This window comes from Garra rufa, chromosome 17 (genome assembly GCF_049309525.1).
Source record: "Garra rufa chromosome 17, GarRuf1.0, whole genome shotgun sequence".
Taxonomy (NCBI): domain Eukaryota; kingdom Metazoa; phylum Chordata; class Actinopteri; order Cypriniformes; family Cyprinidae; genus Garra; species Garra rufa.
This window is the reverse complement of record NC_133377.1, coordinates 5,173,301-5,195,071: the sequence shown is the minus strand read 5'-3', so window position 1 is coordinate 5,195,071 and position 21,771 is coordinate 5,173,301. Positions and strand designations below refer to the sequence as shown.

General features: G+C 33.8%; 1 protein-coding gene across 1 annotated transcript; it reads left to right on the top strand.

The window, feature by feature from the left end:
- The first annotated feature begins 5,084 nt into the window (after positions 1 to 5,084).
- On the top strand, positions 5,085 to 21,304 carry stmn2b (stathmin 2b). Its single transcript, XM_073821805.1, has 5 exons — positions 5,085 to 5,343; positions 10,817 to 10,912; positions 11,277 to 11,452; positions 11,588 to 11,779; positions 20,121 to 21,304. The coding sequence occupies exons 1-5, from the start codon at positions 5,325 to 5,327 to the stop codon at positions 20,178 to 20,180; spliced, it is 543 nt and encodes a 180-aa protein (XP_073677906.1). The 5' UTR covers positions 5,085 to 5,324; the 3' UTR covers positions 20,181 to 21,304.
- The last annotated feature ends 467 nt before the right edge of the window (positions 21,305 to 21,771 follow it).

The following is a 21,771-nucleotide window of genomic DNA, read 5'->3' as shown; positions in this document are numbered from 1 at the left end:
GGCTCTCACTTTGGTTCGCTGGAGTCCCAAAGCTTTAGAAATGGCTTTATAACCTTTTTCAGAGTGATAGATCAATTACTTTCTTTCTCATTTGTTCCTGCATTTCTTTGGATCTCAACATGATGTGTAGCTTTCGAGGATCTTTTGGGTTTGGATTTTGTTTTCCCTTCATAAAAAAAACCTTTATTTAAAAACTGCATGTCATGTTTACTTGTGTTATCTTTGATTAATATTTAAATTAGTGATCTAAATGATCTGAAACATTAAAGTGTGATAAACATGCAAAAAAATAAAAAAATCAGGAAGGGGGTCAACACTTTCTCACACCACTGTATATATATGATTTTATTTATTTATTTATTTATTTATTTATTTATTTTTGCAGGTGTTTTTGACCTGTTTTTTAATTTTTGGTTAACCGATGTCTATAAAATTAATTGATAATGTCCTGGAACATTTTTTTTCCTGAAACCTTTAATATATTTTTTGACTCATTTTACATTTGCCCCCGGTTTCACAGACAAGGCTTAAACCTAGACCCAGACTAAAATGTAAGTCTGAGCTGTTTCAACTGAAAGAAACTTGCACTGGCTGATCTTAAAATATATCAGTGCCTTTGTTTTGTATGAAGATGCACACCTGTAATGTTTTTTTTCTAAGGCATGTTCATAAAAATGCTTAAATGTCCTAATTGAACTATGGCCTAATCCTGGCTTAGTCTAAGCCCTTTCTGTGAAACCAGGCCATGATGAGTTTACATTTTCAACATTTATGGGCTTAAGCCATGTCTGTAAAAGCGGGGAATGGTATGTTAATTTGAACAATTTATTAAACTTAGTCACCACAGCCCAAAATGTGTAATTTGTGCATTTGATTTATTTTACTTACTTACTGTTTACTTACTGTCTTACTGTATTTATAGAAAGTGCACAAGGATATAATTTCTTGAAATTCACAGCCAGTTTAATAATGATTTGAGTTTGTGCTTCTGCTCACTCAGCTGTTAAACAAGGCTGATAATTTATATTCTTAATAGCCTAGCTAAAGCAGAAATAAGGTGCTGTCAAATGTTACAGTGTAAACTTTTTCATGAACTAAGCAACTGGTTTTAAAAGAGATTTGTGTAGGATTTATTTATTCAAAGCTGTCACCTTCCCTGCTTATTTGTGTTGGAGTGCAATGCATTCTTGATCATTACTATGCTGGAAACATAACAGAGCCCCTGTTTGGCTCAGTTGTCCTAGTTAAAGAGTAACCATGAACTTTAGTGAAACTATTTCTCACATTTACAGTAATCCTCCCACTGCTTTTTAAATTAAATTTCCCAGTGACTATATCTGAAAACTATGCAGTCTTTATACAGATGAGTCATCCAAGCATAACCAAAACTCATTTTAAATTCATTAACAAATCAATTAAGGAAACAATTTTGCAGTGGCGGCTCATGGATATTAAAATAGAGGAGGCACACTAAATTGTAGCAGTCCCAAATTTGTTTGTTTGTTGCTAAACTGCTTAATATAAGCCTTCTTTTGGACACGTTTATGTACAAAGATGACATTGTACATATACAAAGCAATATATTTAATCATCATTACTATTATGTCAAATAGAAGATAAGGCTGGAGAATAACTTAACCTAGTTTGTTTAGGTTCACTCGGTTTTGCTAAATAATTCTGTTCTAAAACAGTTCGTTCCACCGTCTAATGAAGATTTTTTAATGACCAGCTGCTGGAAAAGGAGCTTTGTAAATTTGTTGTTAATTAAAAATTTAATATCTTCCTGTATTTACCACATTAATGGCGTGACAAGAGTCGTTCAAGCATATTACATATTATGTATTGACGCCTCAAGGTGATTTTACTGAGATCCTTCTATTACCTATTGAAATCCACAATAATGTTTAAAATATTAGTAAGCTTAATAAATTTAAAATCATCATTTAGTGGGTATTTTCAAATGGGAGGTGGCTGTCCTGAACCCTAACCCCTAAATTTCAACCTATAAAAATGATTAAAATAATTTTGATATTTTTCTCCATTGTTGGTTTTTAAAAGTATCTTTTTGAAAAGATGTATTCTATATTTTCTTGTAAATTAGGAAACTTTATGTAAAAAAAATTGCGTCCTGCATGTTCATGTCATTACCGAAACAGTATATGTTTTAGTCCGTTGGCTGAGACTGATTTTAACTACATTTATGATTCGCTCTACACTCTACACTACACTTTTATGGGAGTTATTCCATAATATTTAGTTTTTATATGTGTACCACTGTTCAGAACTGTGTCAAATGTTACAGTGAACTTTTTCATGAACTAAGCAATTGGTTTTTAGAAGAGATTTGTGTAGGATTTCTTTATTCAAAGCTGTCACCTTCCCTGCTTATTTGTGTTGGAGCAATGCATTCTTGATCATTACTATGCTGGAAACACAACCGATCCCCTGTTTGGCTCAGTTGTCCTAGTTATGAGTAACCACAAACTTTAGTGAAACTATTTCTCACATTTACAGTAATCCTGTGTGTGCCACTGTTTAGGTCTGTGCTAGGTAACCATGTGCTGATTAGCATCTTTGTGCTAGCTTCAAAAGTATCTAAAACCGAAACATTTGGTGGAGTTTGTTAGTGAAATCTTTGTTTTTTCGGTGTTGTCCCATAAAATTGTCATTATACCGGAACATGTCATCATTGTTTCAGTAGTAACAATAAAATCCTCATATGTATTCTCACAAAATCAAATACCGTTATGCAATTTTTTTTTCTTTTTTTGTATTTTAGTATTAATATTGTTTTAGTATGCAAGTTAAAATTCTGTAATGTGATGTGGTTGCTACCAAAGCATTGTTGTCATTACCGAAAATTTGCAGTCACTACCAGAAGGTTTTGTCAAAAATAAAGTATACTGAATTATCAACTAAAAACTAATGAATCCATAACTTTGAAATCAGTATGATTAACTTTTTGACTTTTTACAAAGAAAAGTTGGATTCAAAATACAACAAATCTCATAAATTACAACAAATTGCATAAACTACACTTAAAATATTGTAAAAAATTAAAATGTTATTGATTTACCCCTGAAAATCTGAAAAAAAAAAATATATATATATAAGCAAAACCTTAATAGGTCAATATAACCCTTCTTATTAAATTATTATTACTGTGTTTTGGTAGTGACAAATTTGGGGAGAAGTATTCCAAAACGTTCTGAAAATACAATATGAGAATTTACTTTAAAACTAGAAATGTGTTCTTCGGATGTTATACAATTTGCATACATACATTTTTTATTTTTATTTTATTTTTTCGAAAAAGATGTTTCCACTTTGACTACGGACCAATTCTTTTGAGCGGCCTATATATAAATGGAGGCCAAAGTTTTGGCTATGGATTGTGCTTCCTCCCTCCCCTTCTCTATCCACAGAGACGTTCACAGGGAATAGCAGCAGTAAAACTCAGGTGATTCAGGTTTGCAACAGTGAAATTACAATACAGAAACATTCTGAACACATGAAAGTAATAACGTGATTTTATTAACATCAAATTGTAAGCTACGTCCTTCATTTTTCCACCTCAAAATCTGAAGTAGGCTGTGCCTCCCTTGCCTCCCCTGATGAGACACCACTGCCCTTTTGCACTGACCAGTTGCAAACCAATTTGTCCTCTGAAAATATGTTCCATTTTGTCTTAGAACATTTTAAATGAAATGTTTTAAATGAGTCCATGCACTTGGTTATAACCGGCTCTGATGTTCTTTAATTAAGGATCTAATGCCACCATGTGGTTGAAAATGATAATGCAGTGCTCCTTTTAATCTTGAATATTAGGCGTGACCCTGAGATGAAATGTCTGATGGTAGGCTAGGCTATCAGTAGATTTAGCCTTCAGTTTAGAAGATTTAACAATTAAAACATTAACCTCTGATTACATAGACAAGGCATTAAGCCATAGTCCAAGACTAAAATGTAAATCTGAGCTGTTTCAACTGAAAGTGCACTTGTTGCCTTAATTTTATTTTAAGATGCATGCTGGTAATGTTTTTTCTAAGGCACGTTTATAAAAATGGTTTGTGAAACCAGGCCTAAAATATTCTGAAATGCCAACAAGGCCTGGGGATTATTTAATCTGCAATGTAAAATAATACAGAGCTCTCAGTTGTCTAGTAATGCAACTCATGCTATCTTTCATGTACTGCTGAGCAATTTTAGCCCACTTTGTTCAGACACCAAAACTTTTATTATTTATCGTGCAGCCTTCGCTTCCTTCATAATTGATGCTTGCATTGCCTGCAATGGCCATTTCTAAAGGGATCTTGAACTGGATGTGCATGTACATGTAAGTGATAAATCAAGTGGGACTACATAGGCATATTTATTATGAATAAAGAAGTATTTTACAACACGTTTGTATGTTATCATCACATAGGTAGGTCGTGTCTGGCGCTAAAAAGTAATTTATTTATTGATTATTTCTATTTTTTTTATTTTATTCATGAAATCATTACATTTTGCTAAACATATTTCAATATGTTCTCTAAAGTCATTGTAATAATTTTTATTAATAGAATTACCAAAAACTAAAATAATATTGACATATGAGATACATTTGATACACAAAGGCATAAAACAGCAATTTAATCTCAAGAGTCCCTTAATCGTGCTGGGAGGGGCTGTGTCCCTGTGCTGCTTTGCCATCATATCGCCACAAATTAAAAAAAAAAATTATAAAATACAAGTGCGCAGCATATATATATATATATATATATATATATATATATATATATATATATATATATATATATATATATAGGAATCATTTATATAGGAAATGTGAATACTGTTATTAGAAGGAAGACGGAGCTTTATGTAATTGATGCAGTGATGACAAACACAGCTAGTCATTCAGATAAAAAAATCCATATGAGATTATTCGTGCTTCATATAGTTTACTGTATACAGTGATATACCGGCGCTTCCAGTAACCACTGATGTAGTCTTCTGATGTAGTCTACCATATAAAATTAATATAAATCAATGGGAGCTCTGCGTGAACGGGCTGCACCACTGCTGAAAAAGGGGGAGACGCAATTAGTCACCTTGTAAGCTCTTCACCGCTGACAACCTCCTCCTGTACATTAGACCAGGCGTGCGACAGCCTTTCACTCGGACCTGCGCGTAAAGGGACAACAGCAGCCAATCTGATTGAACACAAGCACTCTTTCCCTCAGAGCGCCGTTCTGCTGACTCAGTGCCTTATCAGAGCGAACCGGTTCCTCGCCACCGAACAAACCTGAGACGCACCAGTCACCGCAACATCTCCAGCCATGGCCAAAACTGCGATCGGTAAGACAAACCTTCCTTCATTTTGTTCGCCGTTCCGTATCTCCTTGATGCTGGGAGGATGCTGAGAGATGCTGTGCCGCGCACAATAGACCTTTATGCAGGAAAAATGGAAATCCGTCAGATGATAGGAAAATGATTTCAGACATATTATGTGATATATAAATCTGCTTTATATTTAAACCACATGCTGTTTTATTTTCAAATATGGCTGTGCGTTTAGACTGCCTACTCACTTCTGCTTAATAAAAAGACTATAAATAAGAAAAAGCATTTGATATTGTTATTAGAGTCTTGAAATACACAGCACCATGCTTTAAAAGCTAAAAAAAAGGATTTTCTTATGATGACAGTGCACCTGCCGGCTCAAGCATCTCCAGCATAATGCAGAAGGACCCCACCCAAGATCCATCTCTGTGTTTCAGCCTCTAGAAAACCTTGTTAAGCCTAGCAATACCTGACTCAGAACAGTTTAAACCTTTAAACATCATCTATACATGATGTTTCGATCCTTTTTATCAAATGAACTAGGTGTGGCTGGTGTATTTATTACCATACAAAGCTGAAATAGGGAAATGCAGCATGGTAGTTAATGAATCGGGGTGTTTGAAATAGCTTATTGCTTTTATCAGGGAGGGTATGTTTATTATATAGATAAAATTGCTTAATTACTGGCAATTATCACAAATGGTATGGTTGGTAATTAGTTTATTGTCAGTGGTTTGCCCTGATTTGGGAGCATGACTCAATAGCCGGCGGGTTTATTAAAGAATGGCTGTATTTTTATTTGAGTTCATTTATAATATATAAATAACAATCTATTCTTACTCGTTAATGTATTCTTGTGACATACGAAGTCCAGCACATGCAATTCATAATTAAAAAAAAATCCTCCTTGCTAATTAAACACAAGTTTTTAAGATGTAAATGTGAATTTGCATGTGCATCCTTTCGTTCGCACCATTTCCAGCGCCATATGAGAGGCAGACTGCAGTATCAGATGATTGATGTTTTAAATGGAAGTGTGTCAGGGCTTGAGTCGTCTCGCCGGTAAGCATGTCTCTGAGCTCTGTTGTGATTTTGGATGTTGTAGGCGGCCAAACTGGGGCATACCATAGAAAAGGTGTGTGACGACTTTCTTGCATCTTCGCGAGACACCTACAGGGCAGGGCACTGGCCGACTGTGTCTGAATGTCTTTGGTTTAGTTGTCATCTTTCTTAAATGTTAAATGACAACTTGAAAAGACATTTATTTGGTTGAAAACCAGTTAATCCTGGCATTCAATGCAATTGGAGCTGTGTCTTTAGGATATTTCATTTCATTTCATTTCACAGAACACACAAGAAATGCACCGACAGATGCCTGTGGGAATCCTCCCGCTAATGAGAAAAAGCATGTCAATCAATATAATCAATACACTTGGCATATTTATAGGGTTTAAAAGAGCCTGCAAAAAGACCTTGGTGTGTTTGTCAGCATCATATGTATTCCTCTAAAGAAAAGCAGTTTAAAATAAGAAAAATAAGTCTTAATCTGTGCACAATCAGCTCTTATTATGACTCATCTAAAAGCATGACTTATTTAATTAGACTCTCAATTGAGCATTTGAATTAATGATTGGATAATTGGCCACAATATCAGAAGTGCATGCATATCATATATCAAACCAGAGTTGACAGGTGGCTGTCTTTTATAGATCTCCTCACATAACCCCTGTTTATCATCTATGGTTACTGGATATGTAAAGGCAGTATAAGTAATCCAACCAAGCTCCATTAATCATGCACCTAAGAGGAAGTTTAAATATACACATTCAGCAATGCTGCACAACACTGGGGTGCGGCCATTGCTTTTTAAGAAGATTTTTTTAGGCTATAATGTCTATATGTATCTCCATAAAAGCTTGTTATTGCTTAAAAGGGTTATATGAGCTCAAATCGGTTTTAAAATGAAGTGGTTTCAGTGTGAACAGATATATTTACTGTACACTGAGAGCTCATCTGGAGGGGCATTTGCCCGTGCAGCTGCAGTGGACAGAGCTGAAAGAGAGAAAGAGAGACATGGGAGGGGCCATTATTGATTTCCAGGGTGGGCATGCTGATGCATTATCAAACAAACCACACAAAGGACTTTTCGCTTGTCCACTGGGCCGTAGAACCTGATAGCAAATTTCGAGCAATGCACGTTTTTATTTTACTTCATATTTAGTGGTGGTGCAATACATGGTCTAGTAGTGCATGATAGATTGATATATTAAAAATCAGTCAGGCTAAAGTACAGAGAATAATAATAATGTTTATAAATTATAAAGTATATGTTCATAAAGTATAAAATTAATAATTAAACTAGATAGATACTTAAGATAATGTAATGTTACAATGATATAATACTATGTATAATATTAATGTGAACTAGTGCATGAAAGTATGGTATAGAAGAATCACTCAGGACAAAAAAAAGTACTTAGTGTAAAAATAATGAGTAAATTAATTGTATATATTATATGTAAATTTAATATTAGATTATCTTACATAAACTTACATGCAATATGTGACCCTGGACCACAAAACCAGTTGTAAGGGTCTTTTTTTTAATTGAGATGTATACAAATAAATAAATAAGCTTTCCATTGATGCATGGTTTGTTAGGATAGGACAATATTTGGCCGAAATACAACTATTTGAAAATCTGTAGTCTGAGGGTGCAAAAAATCTAAATATTGAGAAAATTGCCTTTAAAGTTGTCCAAATGAAGTTCTTAGCAATGGATATAACTAATCAAAAATTAGGTTTTTATATATTTATGGTAGGAAATGTACAAAATATCTTCATGGAACATAATCTTTACTTAATATTTTAAAGATTTTTGGCATAAAAGAAAAATTGATAATTGATACAAATATAGATTTCATACATTCATTCATACAAGTGATTCATACATTTGCCTGTATGTGTGTAAAAAAAAAATGTACATGAAAGTGTGATATATAGGAAACAGTTATGCCAAAATACAGAGAATTGCAAGTACTTATTGTTACACAATGCAATAGTTTATTGTACCAATTCATCAATAATCAATGTATTTTTGACCACCTTGCCACAATATCTTCATCTCAAGCTAAGGGTGTGGTCTCCAGGCAAAGAATGCTCTTTTCTTAATTACAAACCTGATATTTTCCAGTAGAAACTCTGGATTAGATTACCGTTTTGCACACATACAGATGCAGTCGTCTGTGTGAGGTCCTTTTCACCTGCTCACCAACCGGCTGACCTGAATTACTTGCTTCAGTGAGCTGTCTATCGTCCTTATCTCACTCTGACTAGACAGCGGGAGAGAAATGCTTACCGAGGTCTGGGAACACTCAATTTCGCAGCACTAAACCTCCATCGCCACCCCTCGATTTACCAGAAGAAATGGTTTGCTCCAGTAATTACTAATTAAAGCCCCCTACACCAAAATCAGCCAGCCAGAGGGCTTTTAATCCTGGTGGGTGATTCTCTTACTTCTTCCCTATCCCCGGTTTTCTCCATCCTCTCTTTTTGTGAGGGATTAATAAGCTCGTCAGGGAACGAGAGGGAGTTGATCAGATTTTTCCAGGCTCCTTTGGGCGGAGAATGAAGAAAGTAGGTTGGTGCTGGAAAGAAGCAGTCTGAAATCTAGCTGAATAAAACCCCAAGCGTTCACAGTTTGATAACATCAGCACAGCGCTGCTGTCAAGACGTTGATTTATAAGTTAAATGCGCTGGCCTTGATAAACGCTGCCTTGTGTGTTCAAGGAAAATCAGATATATTAATATGCTTCATGTAGCATCTGCCATCACTGATGTTTGTGTGATTTAGGCTTGTTTGTACTTGAGCATTTAATGCTGAAAAAGAAAAATGAATCTGAAGTTGGGGATGAGGAATGGTTGCGGTAGGATCAATGTAGCTGTCGTAAACCGCCATCTGGAATTCTGTCTGGCCTTGTGTTTTCTCTGGTCTTGCCGACTCACTCCCCGCACACACCCTCGGTAGTCGGAGTAAAAATGGATTCCAATAAATAATGTAACAGTGAAGGCTGGGGCGGTGGGGGATGGTGGAGCGTGTGGTGAACATTGTCTTTTAGGAAACCAGAGCATGTGAGGACACGGCTGCTGGTTTTTCCTTGGAAAGCTCAAATGAAAACAAAGTGCTGTTAAGGCTCGCTTGCTTTATTGATTTATTGATTGATTTAATGTTTTTGGACTCAGTGACCCCCAACCAGGCTCTTAGCCAAACCAGGGACCCTCTACTACTTTCTCACTAATAAAATGTAAATAATAATATTAAACTTATTCAAATTAAATATATGCACATACATCTATCTATCCATCAATAGTATGTAGATTATTTAAAATGTATATAAATACAAATTATTATTACACATAAATTAATGTTTGTATATTTTTCAAGATTTTTATTTTTTATATACAATATAAATATTTCTAAAATTACACACATTATATTATGTAGTTTTTACATAAATTTCTATCTATATATATTCAAAAAAAATCTTTAGCTACATATTTTTCTCACCACTTACTCTACTAAAATTTTATATTTTATATTAATCTTACCACTTATTTTACTAAAATGTGATATTTTATATTAGTCTCACCACTTATTGTATTAAAATTTGATATTTTATATTTGTCTCCCTTATTGTACTTATTTTTTATATTTTATAATAGTATCACCACTCATTCTGCTAAAATGTTTTATTAGTTTCACCACTTATTCTGCTAAAATATTATATTTCATATTAGTCTCACAACTTATTGTACTAACATTTTATATTCCATATTAGTCTCACCACTTATTCTACTAAATTTTTATATTTTATAATAGTATCACCACTTATTCTGCTAAAATGTTTTATTATTTTCACCACTTATTCTACTAAAATATTTTATATTAGTCTCACAACTTATTGTACTAAAATTTAATATGTTATATTAGTCTCACCGTCTTATTCTACTAAAATTTTTAGTAGTTTCACCACTTATTCTACTAAAATTTGATATTTTATATTACTTTCACCACTTATTCTACTAAAATTGTATATTTTATATTAGTCTCACCTTTCATTTGACAAAAGGTTATATTTTATATTATTCTCACCACTTATTCTACTAAACTGTTATATTTTATATTACTCTCACCACTTATTCTACTAAAATGTTATATTTTATATTACTCTCACCACTTATTCTACTAAACTGTTACATTTTATATTAGTTTTTCCATTAATTCTACCAAAATGTGATATTTTATACTAGTCTCACTACTTATTCTGCTAAAATGTCATATTTTATACTAGTCAGTGTACCCCTGGTTGAAAACCTAGATGATTTGGGTTATTTTCTGCAACATTAACGGTGCAGTTTTGAATAATCATTTATAAAATGGCGAGAGAGAATCTGGGTCAATATTTTTGTTTGATGTGTCTCCCCGCAGCATACAAAGAGAAGATGAAGGAGCTTTCCCTCGTCTCCCTCATCTGCTCCTGTCTCTACCCAGAGGCACGCAAGACTGTCATGGGCGAGTTTGAAGGTAGGAAATGAAAATATAATACTGGTAATGAGAAGCAGTGTAGAAGGAATTTACAAAAATGTGCTGTGCTTTATAGTGCTTGTTCTGTCTGATCTTCATAATATAACTTTTTATTGGCCTGTATGTGTACCAGTTAAACTACACACATTTATTATCTTAACAGCTAATACAGATCAATAAATGTCTGATAAATGTTCAGGATGACTGTATAACAGAGTTATACGAGCTCATTTCATGAGCAGAAGGCATTTTATTGCATGTATCAGGATGCTCAAACCACACCAGTGTGTAGAGGAATATTTGCTGCATGACATACTGCAGTTTCTACTCAGCGTTTATTTTACTTTATGTCTTGTGTGTTTAGACATGGAGGTTAAGCCCATTAATAAGCGGGCTTCTGGCCAGGCCTTTGAGGTCATCCTGAAGCCTCCCTCTCCCACGGCTGACGGCTCCTACAGCATCACTACACCTCCCAAAAAGAGGGACATGTCCCTGGAGGACATCCAGAAGAAGCTGGAGGCAGCAGAGGACAGGAGGAGAGTGAGTCAGCCATTCATTTGTATTGTATATCTGTGTAAATAAGATATGTTTGACATTTTTGACATTTATTTTATGCCATTGCACTTTTTAATGAATTGAATTGTTAATCATGATTTTATATCTCTTCCTCTCCAGTCCCAGGAGGCTCAAGTCTTGAGGGCCCTGGCTGAGAAACGTGAGCACGAGCGGGATGTCCTGCTGAAAGCCATGGAGGAGAACAGCAACTTCAGTAGGATGGCAGAGGAGAAACTCATCATGAAGATGGAGCTGATCAAGGAGAACCGTGATGCCTACATTGCAGCCATGCTGGAGCGACTGCATGAGAAGGTACTTACAGTAAAAACATTTGGGAAAAAAAGTGAAACGTTTGGAGTCAAACGTACATTTGTTACAATTCAAATAGCTTATTGCTTTATTTAGTGTATTTTGAAATGTAATTTATTCCTGTGACGCACAGCTGAATTTCCAGCATCATTACTCCAGTCTTTAGTGTCACATGATCCTTCAGAAATCATTCTAATATGCTGATTTGCTGTTAAAGCAAACATTTTTTATTATCATTAATGTTGAAAACTATGAAAGCACGTTTCCACCACTGAAAAAAAAGTAATTGTGACTTTTTATCTCGCAATTCAGATTTTTTTTCTCAAAATTTTGAGATATAAACTCAATTGTGAGTTATTAAGTCAGAATTGCTTGATACAAACTCACAATTATGAGTAAAATGTCAGAATTGCGGGATAGGTCACTTTTTCCTCACAATTGCAAGTTATATTCCACAATTCTGACTTTTTCTCGCAATTGCGAGTTTGTATTTCATAATTCTGACTTCTATTAGTTTATATCTCGCAATTTTTACTTTTTTCCTCACAATTGTGAGTTTTATTCTGCAATTCTGACTTTTTTTTCTCGCAATTACGAGTTTATATCTCGTAATTTTGACTTTTCTTTGCAATTGTGAGTTTATATCTCACAATTCTGACTTTTTTCCTCGCAATTACGAGTTTATATCTCACAATTTTTACTTTTTCCCTCACAGTTGTGAGTTTTTATCCTGCAATTCTGACTTTTTTTTCTCGCAATTGTGAGTTTATATCTCGCAATTCTGACTTTTTTCCTCGCAATTACGAGTTTATATCTTGCAATTCTGACTTTTTCTCGCAATTGCGAGTTTATATTTCATAATTCTGACTTCTATTCGCAATTGCGAGTTTATATCTCGCAATTTTTACTTTTTCCCTCACAATTGTGAGTTTTATTCTGCAATTCTGACTTTTTTTTCTCGCAATTACGAGTTTATATCTCGTAATTTTGACTTTTCTTTGCAATTGTGAGTTTATATCTCACAATTCTGACTTTTTTCCTCGCAATTACGAGTTTATATCTCACAATTTTTACTTTTTCCCTCACAGTTGTGAGTTTTTATCCTGCAATTCTGACTTTTTTTTCTCGCAATTGTGAGTTTATATCTCGCAATTCTGACTTTTTTCCTCGCAATTACGAGTTTATATCTTGCAATTCTGACTTTTTCTCGCAATTGCGAGTTTATATTTCATAATTCTGACTTCTATTCGCAATTGCGAGTTTATATCTCGCAATTTTTACTTTTTCCCTCACAATTGTGAGTTTTTATCCTGCAATTCGGACTTTTTTTCTTGCAATTACGAGTTTATATCTCGTAATTCTGACTTTTCTTTGCAATTGTGAGTTTATATCTCACAATTCTGACTTTTTTCCTCGCAATTACGAGTTTATATCTCGCAATTTTTACTTTTTCCCTCACAGTTGTGAGTTTTTATCCTGCAATTCTGACTTTTTTTCTCGCAATTGCGAGTTTATATTTCATAATTCTGACTTCTATTCGCAATTGCGAGTTTATATCTCACAATTTTCACTTTTTCCCTCACAATTGTGAGTTTTTATCCTGCAATTCTGACTTTTTTTCTTGCAATTACGAGTTTATATCTCGTAATTCTGACTTTTCTTTGCAATTGTGAGTTTATATCTCACAATTCTGACTTTTTTCTCGCAATTGCGAGTTTATATTTCATAATTCTGACTTCTATTAGTTTATATCTCGCAATTTTTACTTTTTTCCTCACAATTGTGAGTTTTATTCTGCAATTCTGACTTTTTTTTCTCGCAATTACGAGTTTATATCTCGTAATTTTGACTTTTCTTTGCAATTGTGAGTTTATATCTCACAATTCTGACTTTTTTCCTCGCAATTACGAGTTTATATCTCACAATTCTGACTTTTTTCCTCGCAATTACGAGTTTATATCTCACAATTCTGACTTTTTTCCTCGCAATTACGAGTTTATATCTCACAATTCTGACTTTTTTCCTCGCAATTACGAGTTTATATCTCACAATTCTGACTTTTTTCCTCGCAATTACGAGTTTATATCTCACAATTTTTACTTTTTCCCTCACAGTTGTGAGTTTTTATCCTGCAATTCTGACTTTTTTTTCTCGCAATTGTGAGTTTATATCTCGCAATTCTGACTTTTTCTCGCAATTGCGAGTTTATATTTCATAATTCTGACTTCTATTCGCAATTACGAGTTTATATCTCACAATTCTGACTTTTTTTCTTGCAATTACGAGTTTATATCTCGTAATTCTGACTTTTCTTTGCAATTGTGAGTTTATATCTCACAATTCTGACTTTTTTCTCGCAATTGCGAGTTTATATTTCATAATTCTGACTTCTATTAGTTTATATCTCGCAATTTTTACTTTTTTCCTCACAATTGTGAGTTTTATTCTGCAATTCTGACTTTTTTTTCTCGCAATTACGAGTTTATATCTCGTAATTTTGACTTTTCTTTGCAATTGTGAGTTTATATCTCACAATTCTGACTTTTTTCCTCGCAATTACGAGTTTATATCTCACAATTTTTACTTTTTCCCTCACAGTTGTGAGTTTTTATCCTGCAATTCTGACTTTTTTTTCTCGCAATTGTGAGTTTATATCTCGCAATTCTGACTTTTTCTCGCAATTGCGAGTTTATATTTCATAATTCTGACTTCTATTCGCAATTACGAGTTTATATCTCACAATTCTGACTTTTTTTCTCGCAATTGCGAGTTTATATCTCGTAATTCTGACTTTTTCTCGCAATTGCGAGTTTATATTTCATAATTCTGACTTCTATTCGCAATTGCGAGTTTATATCTCACAATTTTCACTTTTTCCCTCACAATTGTGAGTTTTTATCCTGCAATTCTGACTTTTTTTCTTGCAATTACGAGTTTATATCTCGTAATTCTGACTTTTCTTTGCAATTGTGAGTTTATATCTCACAATTCTGACTTTTTTCTCGCAATTACGAGTTTATATTTCGCAATTTTTACTTTTTCCCTCACAGTTGTGAGTTTTTATCCTGCAATTCTGACTTTTTTTTCTCGCAATTGCGAGTTTATATCTCGCAATTCTGACTTCTATTCGCAATTGCGAGTTTATATTTCATAATTCTGACTTCTATTCGCAATTGCGAGTTTATATCTCACAATTTTCACTTTTTCCCTCACAATTGTGAGTTTTTATCCTGCAATTCTGACTTTTTTTCTTGCAATTACGAGTTTATATCTCGTAATTCTGACTTTTCTTTGCAATTGTGAGTTTATATCTCACAATTCTGACTTTTTTCTCGCAATTACGAGTTTATATTTCGCAATTTTTACTTTTTCCCTCACAGTTGTGAGTTTTTATCCTGCAATTCTGACTTTTTTTTCTCGCAATTGCGAGTTTATATCTCGCAATTCTGACTTCTATTCGCAATTGCGAGTTTATATTTCATAATTCTGACTTCTATTCGCAATTGCGAGTTTATATCTCGCAATTTTTACTTTTTCCCTCACAATTGTGAGTTTTTATCCTGCAATTCTGACTTTTTTTCTTGCAATTGCGAGTTTATATCTTGCAATTCTGACTTTTTTCCTCGCAATTACGAGTTTATATTTCGCAATTTTTACTTTTTCCCTCACAATTGTGAGTTTTTATCCTGCAATTCTGACTTTTTTTCTTGCAATTGCGAGTTTATATCTTGCAATTCTGACTTTTTTTCTCGCAATTACGAGTTTATATCTCATAATTCTGACTTTTTTTCTTGCAATTGCGAGTTTATATTTCATAATTCTGACTTCTATTCGCAATTACGAGTTTATATCTCACAATTCTGACTTTTTTTCTCGCAATTACGAGTTTACATTACGCAATTCTGACTTTTTTCCTGCAATTGTGAGTTTATATCTTGCAATTCTGACTTTTTTTCTCGCAATTACAAGTTTATATCTCATAATTCTGACTTTTTTTCTTGCAATTGCGAGTTTATATTTCATAATTCTGACTTCTATTCGCAATTGCGAGTTTATATCTCACAATTTTTACTTTTTCCCTCACAATTGTGAGTTTTTATCCTGCAATTCTGACTTTTTTTCTCGCAATTGCGAGTTTATATTTCATAATTCTGACTTCTATTCGCAATTGCGAGTTTATATCTCACAATTTTCACTTTTTCCCTCACAATTGTGAGTTTTTATCCCGCAATTCTGACTTTTTTTCTTGCAATTGCGAGTTTACATTTCACAATTCTGACTTTTTTTCTTGCAATTACGAGTTTACATCTCACAATTCTGACTTTTTTTCTTGCAATTGCGAGTTTACATCTCACAATTCTGACTTTTTTTCTCGCAATTGCGAGTTTACATTACGCAATTCTGACTTTTTTCCTGCAATTGTGAGTTTATATCTTGCAATTCTGACTTTTTTTCTCGCAATTACGAGTTTACATTACGCAATTCTGACTTTTTTCCTGCAATTGTGAGTTTATATCTTGCAATTCTGACTTTTTTTCTCGCAATTACGAGTTTATATCTCATAATTCTGACTTTTCTTTGCAATTGTGAGTTTATATCTCGCAATTTTTACTTTTTCCCTCACAGTTGTGAGTTTTTATCCTGCAATTCTGACTTTTTTTTCTCGCAATTGCGAGTTTATATCTCGCAATTCTGACTTCTATTCGCAATTGCGAGTTTATATTTCATAATTCTGACTTCTATTCGCAATTGCGAGTTTATATCTCACAATTTTCACTTTTTCCCTCACAATTGTGAGTTTTTATCCTGCAATTCTGACTTTTTTTCTTGCAATTACGAGTTTATATCTCGTAATTCTGACTTTTCTTTGCAATTGTGAGTTTATATCTCACAATTCTGACTTTTTTCTCGCAATTACGAGTTTATATTTCGCAATTTTTACTTTTTCCCTCACAGTTGTGAGTTTTTATCCTGCAATTCTGACTTTTTTTTCTCGCAATTGCGAGTTTATATCTCGCAATTCTGACTTCTATTCGCAATTGCGAGTTTATATTTCATAATTCTGACTTCTATTCGCAATTGCGAGTTTATATCTCGCAATTTTTACTTTTTCCCTCACAATTGTGAGTTTTTATCCTGCAATTCTGACTTTTTTTCTTGCAATTGCGAGTTTATATCTTGCAATTCTGACTTTTTTCCTCGCAATTACGAGTTTATATTTCGCAATTTTTACTTTTTCCCTCACAATTGTGAGTTTTTATCCTGCAATTCTGACTTTTTTTCTTGCAATTGCGAGTTTATATCTTGCAATTCTGACTTTTTTTCTCGCAATTACGAGTTTATATCTCATAATTCTGACTTTTTTTCTTGCAATTGCGAGTTTATATTTCATAATTCTGACTTCTATTCGCAATTACGAGTTTATATCTCACAATTCTGACTTTTTTTCTCGCAATTACGAGTTTACATTACGCAATTCTGACTTTTTTCCTGCAATTGTGAGTTTATATCTTGCAATTCTGACTTTTTTTCTCGCAATTACGAGTTTATATCTCATAATTCTGACTTTTTTTCTTGCAATTGCGAGTTTATATTTCATAATTCTGACTTCTATTCGCAATTGCGAGTTTATATCTCACAATTTTTACTTTTTCCCTCACAATTGTGAGTTTTTATCCTGCAATTCTGACTTTTTTTCTCGCAATTGCGAGTTTATATTTCATAATTCTGACTTCTATTCGCAATTGCGAGTTTATATCTCACAATTTTCACTTTTTCCCTCACAATTGTGAGTTTTTATCCTGCAATTCTGACTTTTTTTCTTGCAATTGCGAGTTTACATCTCACAATTCTGACTTTTTTTCTCGCAATTGCGAGTTTACATTACGCAATTCTGACTTTTTTCCTGCAATTGTGAGTTTATATCTTGCAATTCTGACTTTTTTTCTCGCAATTACGAGTTTACATTACGCAATTCTGACTTTTTTCCTGCAATTGTGAGTTTATATCTTGCAATTCTGACTTTTTTTCTCGCAATTACGAGTTTATATCTCATAATTCTGACTTTTCTTTGCAATTGTGAGTTTATATCTCGCAATTTTTACTTTTTCCCTCACAGTTGTGAGTTTTTATCCTGCAATTCTGACTTTTTTTTCTCGCAATTGTGAGTTTATATCTCGCAATTCTGACTTTTTTTCTCGCAATTACGAGTTTATATCTTGCAATTCTGACTTTTTCTCGCAATTGCGAGTTTATATTTCATAATTCTGACTTTTCTTTGCAATTGTGAGTTTATATCTCGCAATTTTTACTTTTTCCCTCACAGTTGTGAGTTTATATCTCGCAATTCTGACTTTTTCCCTCACAGTTGTGAGTTTATATCTCGCAATTCTGACTTTTTTTCTCGCAATTACGAGTTTATATCTTGCAATTCTGACTTTTTCTCGCAATTGCGAGTTTATATTTCATAATTCTGACTTTTCTTTGCAATTGTGAGTTTATATCTCGCAATTTTTACTTTTTCCCTCACAGTTGTGAGTTTATATCTCGCAATTTTTACTTTTTCCCTCACAGTTGTGAGTTTATATCTCGCAATTCTGACTTTTTTTCTCGCAATTACGAGTTTATATCTTGCAATTCTGACTTTTTCTCGCAATTGCGAGTTTATATCTCATAATTCTGACTTTTCTTTGCAATTGTGAGTTTATATCTCGCAATTTTTACTTTTTCCCTCACAGTTGTGAGTTTTTATCCTGCAATTCTGACTTTTTCTCGCAATTGCGAGTTTATATTTCATAATTCTGACTTCTATTCGCAATTGCGAGTTTACATTACGCAATTCTGACTTTTTTCCTGCAATTGTGAGTTTATATCTCGCAATTCTGACTTTTTTTCTCGCAATTACGAGTTTATATCTTGCAATTCTGACTTTTTCTCGCAATTGCGAGTTTACATTACGCAATTCTGACTTTTTTCCTTGCAATTGTGAGTTTATATCTTGCAATTCTGACTTTTTTTCTCACAATTACGAGTTTATATCTTGCAATTCTGACTTTTTCTCGCAATTGCGAGTTTACATTACGCAATTCTGACTTTTTTCCTGCAATTGTGAGTTTATATCTTGCAATTCTGACTTTTTTTCTCACAATTACGAGTTTATATCTTGCAATTCTGACTTTTTCTCGCAATTGCGAGTTTACATTACGCAATTCTGACTTTTTTCCTTGCAATTGTGAGTTTATATCTTGCAATTCTGACTTTTTTCTCACAATTACGAGTTCATATTTTGAAATTTTGACTTTTTCTCACAATTTCAAGTTTATATCTATATTTTGTGAGATATAAACTCAAAATTCTGGCTTTTTTTTTTTAGAATTTTTTAGAATTGTGAGTTTATATCTTGCAAATGTGAAAAAAGTAAGAATTGTGAGATATAAACTTGCAATTGCAAAAAAAAAAAGTCAGAACTGCATGATTTAAACACGCAATTGCATGAAAAAAGTTTTGTGAATTGTGAAAGAAAAAGTCAGAATTGCAAGATATAAACTCACATTTGCAAGAAAAAAAGTCAGACTGGCAATTCTGACTTTAGTTCTCAAAATTGAGTTTATATTACGCAATTCTGAGAAAAAAGTAATTGAAAAAAGAATTGTGTTTATTCCTCTTTCTGAATTGAGACAAAACCTTTTTACAAGTTTTATTCAGTGGCGGAAATGGGTTTCCATAGGAAAACAGTTGTGATGTTTAATATTTTATGTAGAAACAGTCATACATTTGAGGATTCTTTAATAAATAGGAAGTTCAGAAGAACAGCATTAGTAATAAAAATATTTTACAATAAAAGTCTTTACTGTCACATTTGGTCAATTTAGTGCATCTTTGCTGAATAAAAGTATTAATTATTTGCTGACCCCAAAAAATAGTGTAACTGTGATTTTAATTATTGTATATTAGGCTTAGTAATGTGAATACAAAACAACCACAAGATTCAAAACAGATAATGGATAATATATCCCACACTATTTTTATGCTACTGACAAGTACAGTACCACAAATTTTGAAACTTCTTGAGAAACTAGCATGAGTAACCTTGAAGATTTATCTGAAATTGTGATTTTTACATGATAGAGGATAAAACAATAAAAAATCATGTAATTTTCTTAAAAAAAAAAAAAACTAATCTCATTCTCTGTCACAAGAGGGCACTACAGCACAATAAAAGCATTGCATTCTAACACAAGAGTGCTGCAAAAGGCATTTTTAAATAAAAATAATCTAAATTCTAATCAACAGTATGTCAGCTTTAAGCTATGATTTACTGTATTATTTCTCTATGCACTTTCAGGAGAAGCACGCTCAGGAGGTGCGCAGAAACAAAGAGCTGAGGGAAGAATTGACAGCATGAGCACATCTCTCTACACCCACTGTCCCATCACCCCACACCACCCCCCTCCCCATACCTGCGACCTCCCATTCCCAGAGAGACCCCCTCTCACCCCGCCACCGCTGCCCCATGTAGAAAAGAGCCTCTGGCACCCCACCCCCTGTCCTGCCCTGCCCTGCCCCGCCCAGACGAAGGAAATCGACCCTACCCCCTCACCAACAGCATCCTCCCTAATATAGTCCAGAAGACAAAAGGAACACCATTACTCCAAAAAAAAAAAAAAAAGAAATGTTTTTGATCAATTCGAAACCAGTCAAAAAAGTGGGTGTGGTTTTTTTGTAAATACTTCCTATTTGTTTTATATGAGACGATGAAAAGTATTGCGGTGTGCCATTTTATAAGTTTCTCTCTGTATCTTTCTCTTTTAGTGGATGTACTTGTTTCCTCTCTCTCTCTCTATCAGATCTGCTACAGTTTCTCTTGTGCCAGGCTTTGGTGTTTGTGAGTTTGCTGGCTAGCAATGTCTTCTCTAAACCCAGCGATCATTTTAGTGTCTCAATGTCCATGTGGAGAGAGTAAAAGCCACCACAGTACAGTAAACACAGCTCTAACCGGTCACTATCGTCGCATTTACAACAATCTCTAGCTTTTTCTTCATACATTCATCTGGTATATTGTCATAGCACACAGACACACACACTTGTATGAACCCAGTCAGCATGATTTAGTAAAAAAGGATATGTTGCTTAAGTGGAGCTGCGGTTTGAGCCACGCAAAATCATGTGACGTCTCTCGACCCATGTTTGACCATAGTCTGGGTTGCATTTTGGCTGATTTAATCTTAAATTCTTGAGAATCACTTGAAGTTCTCTGTTCTGATTCTTCAAAGATGTAGGGGAATTCAGAGGGGAATTTCAGGTTATAAAAATGGATGCCATGTGTAAGAGTGTGTGTGTCTGTGTGTGGCAAGAGCAGTGTGGGTGGACGGTGTTACCATGTGCCATTGCTCTTGTGCAAGTAGCTTTAATGTCACAAATCTGCCCACCCTCATCATTCTCTTCCAGCTGTGTTTTATTCCCTTCACACATGTAACTTTGGGAGCATAAGCTGTGGTGAATAAAGGCTTGGGGTTCTTGGAATGAGAATGTCTGTCTCTGGCTCCGTTTTTATTTTATACAACATACGTTAACATAAACACATAATTCCACTTCAAGTTTAACAGCCATGCTGTAGGCCACAAAAACGTGAATAACAACTATGTGAGAAAGAACCTAACGTGTAATACCGTAGTTTCCCAACAGATGGCAATACATGACTTTGTAAGAAACTGTGGTATAACCACAAATTAAACATGATTTTGATACACTAACCATAGTTTAAATGTGGTGTTTGTAGTAAAACTGTGATTATACAAAGGTTTTACATACAAATTCAACAAATTAATACACTTCTACTATAATAACACCCAGTACCGCCGCTCCCTATACGCAGAGTACGCAGTCTGCGTAGGGCACCAAGTCCCAGGGGGGCCCCATCCCAGCTGCTAAAAAAAAACGTTTTTATATATTATAATAATAAATTAATATTAATAATATACATATAAAAATATAAA

Coding starts and splice junctions, on each gene's coding strand:
- stmn2b (XM_073821805.1), top strand. Junction 11,453..11,587: donor CAGCAGAGGACAGGAGGAGA/GTGAGTCAGCCA, acceptor CTTCCTCTCCAG/TCCCAGGAGGCTCAAGTCTT. Junction 11,780..20,120: donor TGGAGCGACTGCATGAGAAG/GTACTTACAGTA, acceptor ATGCACTTTCAG/GAGAAGCACGCTCAGGAGGT.